Below are 5,690 nucleotides of genomic sequence, written 5' to 3'. Positions count from 1 at the left end.
GGCCGGGTTTGAACTGGCCACCCTCAGTATATGGGGCCAGCGCCCCACTCACTGAGCCACAGGCACCGCCCTGAATGACTCTTAATAATCATGGGAGGCTTTCTTAAGAGGAAAGCTCATGGATTTAATCCTCAGATATTACTGCAGGTTTTCCTAGGAAAGGGGCCAAGAGTAGCTGAAGGAGGATCAGAGTTTTAATTATTTAAAACAACATTTGATACTCAACATACTGGGCACTGTTCTAGGAGCTGAGGATATATTGGTCAGTTTAGTCCTTTATTCTAGGATCTCTAATTCAGGTGGTATTAATGTGTTATGTAGCATAAAATCTTTCTTTTCACTTTGGGGAGGGAAAAATTGTCTTGTTAGTAACCAAAGCAGCTTCCTTGGAGCAGAGTGGGGAGACACTAGGCTAAGAAGAGCTGCTGTTAAATCACTTAATCTCTAAAACCATAAACAAATATTCAGCATTCCTGTGTTGAGATATCTGAGGAAAATAGATGGATAAGTTGACAAGTGCCCTTGTAAGACATCAGTATTAGCTTCTTTGGGGCTAGTTTGGATCATTAATGTAATTCAGAGCCATTGATAGGAATGCTTTTCATGTAAAAATGGCAGTTAATGCTGAGAAATAAGCAGGAATTAAACTTTGGGAAGGGGGATCCTATAGTCAAGGAGGATAAAGTAATTTGAGGACAGTCTTCAAAAGTAACTACTGGACTTGGGAGGTGATAAACAAATGGCTCCCAGGGATTATGTGAAATACAAGCACTCTGAGGAGGCAGGCAACACAGCTGTATCCCTGAGGCCAGGAGTTCAAGACCAGCCCGAGCAAGAGTGAAACCCCGTCTCTGATAAAGACAGAAAAATTAGCTGGGCCTTGTGGTGGGTACCTGTAGTCCCAGCTACTTGGGAGGCTGAAGCAAGAAAATTGCAGGAGCCTAGAAGTTTGAGGTTGCTGTGAGCTGTGACTCTACCACACTCTATCCATTGCAATAGAGTGAGACTGTCTCAAAACAAACAAACAGCAGCAGCAGCAGTTAATATGCCTTGAGGCTGTACCAAGAAAGATACTAAGAGCCTTACCTAGACTGGACCACAGTCAGGTGCTAATGAGTAATCTTAGATAGTACACCAACTGTTTAAACCTGTTTCCTATACTCAAAGCCACCATCCCTACCATCTGGATCTTCCTTACATCCTCCTAACTGCTGTAATAGCATTCTCTGCCTCTTGGTTTATCCAGAGAAGGGGTGGGATTATATAGTTGCCAGTGGTTCCCAAACTTGCCTGATTCTTGGAATGCAAGTTGCAGATTCGGTAGAAGGATCTGAAATGTTCGTTTTTTATTTTCCAAATTTTTCTAGGTGATTCTGATGGTTATGTAGTTTTAAGAACCATTAGTTTGGTTCTTTAAAAATGATTATAGGGTTGGGTAGCCAGGGATTGATGGATGATATTATAGTTTTATACTTTATAACTTATATATCCTACGTATTTTTTTCCCCTTAAATTTTTGTTGCTTATTCATAAAAATTTCAAATATACAAAAATAGGATAGTATAGTGAAGCCATGTAATTTTCTGATTTTATTGTACTTGAAGAAATTTTATGGGTCTATGGCTGGATCTAAAAGATAATGATTAAGGAGTTATTAGAAAAAAGCAGAGACTAAAAGGGGGGGGGGGTGAGGGCAGTTTGAGCAGTTTCAAGGTAAAGATTAGTTTTCTTGGGCAGCACTTGTGGCTCAGTGAGTAGGGCGCCAGCCCTATATACCAAGGGTGACAGGTTTGAACCCAGCCCTGGCCAAACTGCAACAAAAAATAGCCAGGCGTTGTGGCAGGCGCCTGTGGTCCCAGCTACTTGGGAGGCTGAGTTAAGAGAATATCCTAAGCCCAACAGCTGGAGGTTGCTGTGAGCTGTGATGCCACAGCACTCTACCAGGGGCAACAAAGTAAGACTCTGTCTCTAAAAAAAATAAACAATAAATAAAATTAGTTTTCATGACCTTAAGTAATTTAACTGAAGTCCAATAGCCATGTGGCTTGTTTTAAAATTGGAGGGTACTACACACTGCTTACTCCAACAGGTTGATGTTTGTAGGTGTCCCAAGAATGGTAGGAAAACTTATCAAAAAGTCAGGATTCCCAACTTGAGAGTCTGAGTTCTGGATAAGAACCTCTTCTGCCATCTGTATGCCATGTTATTTACCTGTTTCCTAAGAAACAAAACAGCTTACAACTTTTAGTCACTTTGTGGGTTTCACTGCCATTTCCATTTGTCAAGGACATGACTGAAACTGTTAAAGAGAGGCACTTAGTTTGTTCTTTCAAAAGAACAAACTCTGTTTCTTTGTGCCCCCACCCCACCCCACCCCACCCCACCCCAATTAGTTTCAGGGTAGGCATCTGGAAGAGAGAAATTGGAACAGTTATTTAAGTTCTTTCCCCTCCCTTTTCCGTTTTGGCAGATGCTGAGGGTTGGAAAAGCAAAAGCAGAAGTGTGTCCCAAAACTTCTCCAAAGAAAGGTGAGGATGGCCTACTGGTTAAGGGGAGTGAGTTTGGCTCCTTTCAGTAAAAGGCTATAGAGTTCGGTGGTACCTGTGGCTTAGTGAGTAGGGCTCTCACCTCATATACCAAGGATGGTGGGTTCGAACCCAGCCCCAGCCAAACTGTAAAAAAAAATAGCTGGGTGTTGTGGTGGGTGCCTATAGTCCCAGCTACTCAGCCTGAGGCAAGAAAATCTCACCTAAGCCCAAGAGCTGGAGGTTGCTGTGAGCTGTGACACCATCGCACTCTACCGAGGGCGATAAAGTGAGAGTCTTAAAAAAAAAAAAAAGGCTGTAGTTGTTTCTAGAATTATAACACTGGTATTTTTTAGATGAGAACAGCCTAGTTCCTCCTGCCCCTGTGGACAGTGATGGGGAGAGTGATAACTCAGACCGTGTTCCTGTGCCCAGTTTCCAAAATTCCTTCAGCCAAGCTATTGAAGCAGCCTTCATGAAACTGGACACACCAGCTTCTTCAGATCCCCTCTCTGGTAAGGACAGAACTGGAGTGCTTAGCTACAGGATTGATGAGAAAGCCTACACATGTACTGCCATTTCTGCCTGTATCTAGTGGCAGACATAACTAATTTATGAGGCACTTTTCCTTCTGAACATGTAGGCCTCGGTCTTAAACATTCTGCTCTCAAGTAATGTCCATTTGGTATGTCATGTAGGCCCAATTTACCATCCCAGATTAATTCTTGAGGTCTGGAAGTGAAATTCTAAGGCTCTTTCCACTGTGTCTAGTTGGGGGAAAAGAGAGAGCAGATCCTGCCCACACTTTAGAATCTTTAGTAAAACGTGGCTAATGGATGGAGAATTCAGGTCAAAGCCCAGCCCACTCTGGTATTTGTAATTATATGAGAACAAAACACATTTATGGTGTGCTTTATATTAGCACTATGCTAACTTTATTATTTATTCACTTCATTTATTAGTTATGCTAATAACTACATTAAATGGGTATAAATCTCCCATTACAGTTGAAGAAATTGGGGTTCAGGGAGGTAAAGTGACTTGCCCAAAGACACATAGAGTGTGCTAGGACTGGTCTCATTTGAATTCAGGGAGTCTAATCTCAGAACCAGCACTTTTAGTTCCCATTCTCTGACTTCAGTGATGTTAACTGGCCAGGGAACAAGAGGGATGGCATTTTACACTAAGCAAGTTTCCTTTCTGTTTTCCTTTAGAAGAGAAAGGAGGGAAGAAAAGAAAAAAACAGAAACAGAAGCTCCTGTTCAGCACTTCAGTTGTCTACACCAAGTGACTCTACTGGCCCAGGCTACCTTCTCCATCTGGATTTCTTTTTTCTGTGCTTTTGTTTGGCTGCTGTAATTTTTAAGTATTTGAGTTTGAACAGATTAGCACTGGGGGGAGGGGGTTTCCACATTGTGAGGGGGAACCAAGAAAATTTTAAATACAGTGTATTTTCCAGCTTCCCGTCTTTACACCAAAATAAAGTATTGACACTCACAAGAGATCTCTTCCTGACAAGGTTTTTAGTTTGTTGCCAGGTTAGTCTTTTTGACCTATAGCAAATTAATTTTTCTCAACCCAAAATAAGTTTGAGTCCCTTTGTCATCCCTTGGAGCAGCCCAAACCAGAATGGTACAGCACTGCTTTGCTGTAGCATCATGTGTCAGGGCTTCTTGGTTTTAACACATCTGTCAGTTTGTCTTTTAAAAATGGTTGAATCTTTCCTACCTGTTCAGTTCTCCTTGTTCCAGAAAGAGGGATGGGAATAAAATGGATTTAGGACACACAGTTTGACTTGTAGTTTATTTTTCTTCTGAGATATGGCAGGCTGTGGTGTCAGACTTGGGTTGCCAGCTTGATATGGGGTAGGTTGCCCTTCTAACGTGTGAGGGATGCTTTTGCCTCTTGAACTTGGCTTGCTAAGGAAAACTGTAACTGTCATATGAAGGAAGTCTTGGGACCTGCCACCCTTCAGATCAAGCTTATTTTATGTAATAGTGGCCTGAGTTGTATGAATAGGAATCTGGCACCCATGAGGGAGAGCAGGGCAGTTTGAAAGCAATAGGGTTGCCCATGACTAGCCTCCCTCTTAACTTAGAGCAGCTGTCTTATGCTTTGGTTTGAGCTTAATTTGAATGATGTGAGATTTTTTTTTTCTGTTTAATAAAATGACTTCTAGGTGTAACAATGTGAAGGCAAATAGTCATAATAAATCACCTGCACAAGCAATGTGAGTTTTGGGGTTTTTTTAAGTTGGTAACAGGTTAGCTAGACTTTTTTTTTAAAGAGACAGTCTCACTCTTGTCATTCTCAGTACAGTGTCATGGTGTCATAGCTCACAGCAACCTCAAACTATTGGGCTTAAGCAATCTTGCCGTAGCTCCCAAAGAGCTGCGACTTATACAGGCACCTGCCACAACACCCAGGTAATTTTTCTATTTTTAGTAGAGATGGGGTCCTTTTTGCTTAGGCTGGTCTTAAACTCCTAGCAGTCCACCCCACTTCAGCCTCCCAGAGAGCTAGGATTACAGGTGTGAGCCACCATACTTGGTGACATGTTTTTTCTTAAGTAGGTTAAAGTAACAGCTACTGTGAACTTCAGCAATTCTGCTACCATGGACTAATGTCCTTTTTGGTGTCAGGCCTTAGGTGTCAGGTTTTGGAGCTAGGCTTAGCTTTAACCTGCCATTTTTTTATTTCTTTAGAGACAGAATCTTACTTTGTTGCCCTTGGTAGAATGCTGTGGCTTCACAGCTCACAGATACCTCCAGTTCTTGGGCTTAGGTGATTCTCTTGCCTCAGCCTCCTGAGTAGCTGAGACCACAGGCACCTGCCACAACGCCCAGCTATTTTTTGTTGCAGTTTGGCTGGGGCTGGGTTTGAACCCACCACCCTCAGAATATGGGGCCAACGCCCTACTTACTAACCCACAGGCACTGCCCAACCTGCCATTTTTTTAAAAATCCTAGGTTAGGAACTCTGCTGGGTGAATGAGGATGTTCTAGCCATGAGTTGAGGGGATAGGGAGCACAATGAAGCCAAAATCTTAAATCTTTCTGTTAAATTTGTATAATACTTGGGCAGCACCTTGGCTCAAAGGAGTAGGGCGCTGGCTCCATTTACCAGAAGTGGCGGGTTCAAACCCTGCCCTGGCCAAAAACTGCA

General features: G+C 42.5%; 1 protein-coding gene across 1 annotated transcript in view; it reads left to right on the top strand.

Moving 5' to 3' along the window:
* Positions 1 to 4,309, top strand: part of RNF10 (ring finger protein 10) — a 40,360-nt gene extending 36,051 nt beyond the window's left edge. Inside the window, exons 14-16 of the mRNA XM_023513239.1 lie at positions 2,471 to 2,528; positions 2,882 to 3,040; positions 3,740 to 4,309. Coding sequence (XP_023369007.1) covers positions 2,471 to 2,528; positions 2,882 to 3,040; positions 3,740 to 3,816 — 294 coding nt within the window. The 3' untranslated portion in view covers positions 3,817 to 4,309. The remainder of the gene's footprint in view (positions 1 to 2,470; positions 2,529 to 2,881; positions 3,041 to 3,739) is intronic.
* The last annotated feature ends 1,381 nt before the right edge of the window (positions 4,310 to 5,690 follow it).

This window comes from Otolemur garnettii, unplaced genomic scaffold, assembly GCF_000181295.1.
Source record: "Otolemur garnettii isolate 467f Iridium unplaced genomic scaffold, OtoGar3 scaffold00038, whole genome shotgun sequence".
NCBI lineage: Eukaryota > Metazoa > Chordata > Mammalia > Primates > Galagidae > Otolemur > Otolemur garnettii.
The sequence above is the reverse complement of the archived record's forward strand: the minus strand, read 5'-3'. Positions and strand labels throughout refer to the sequence as shown.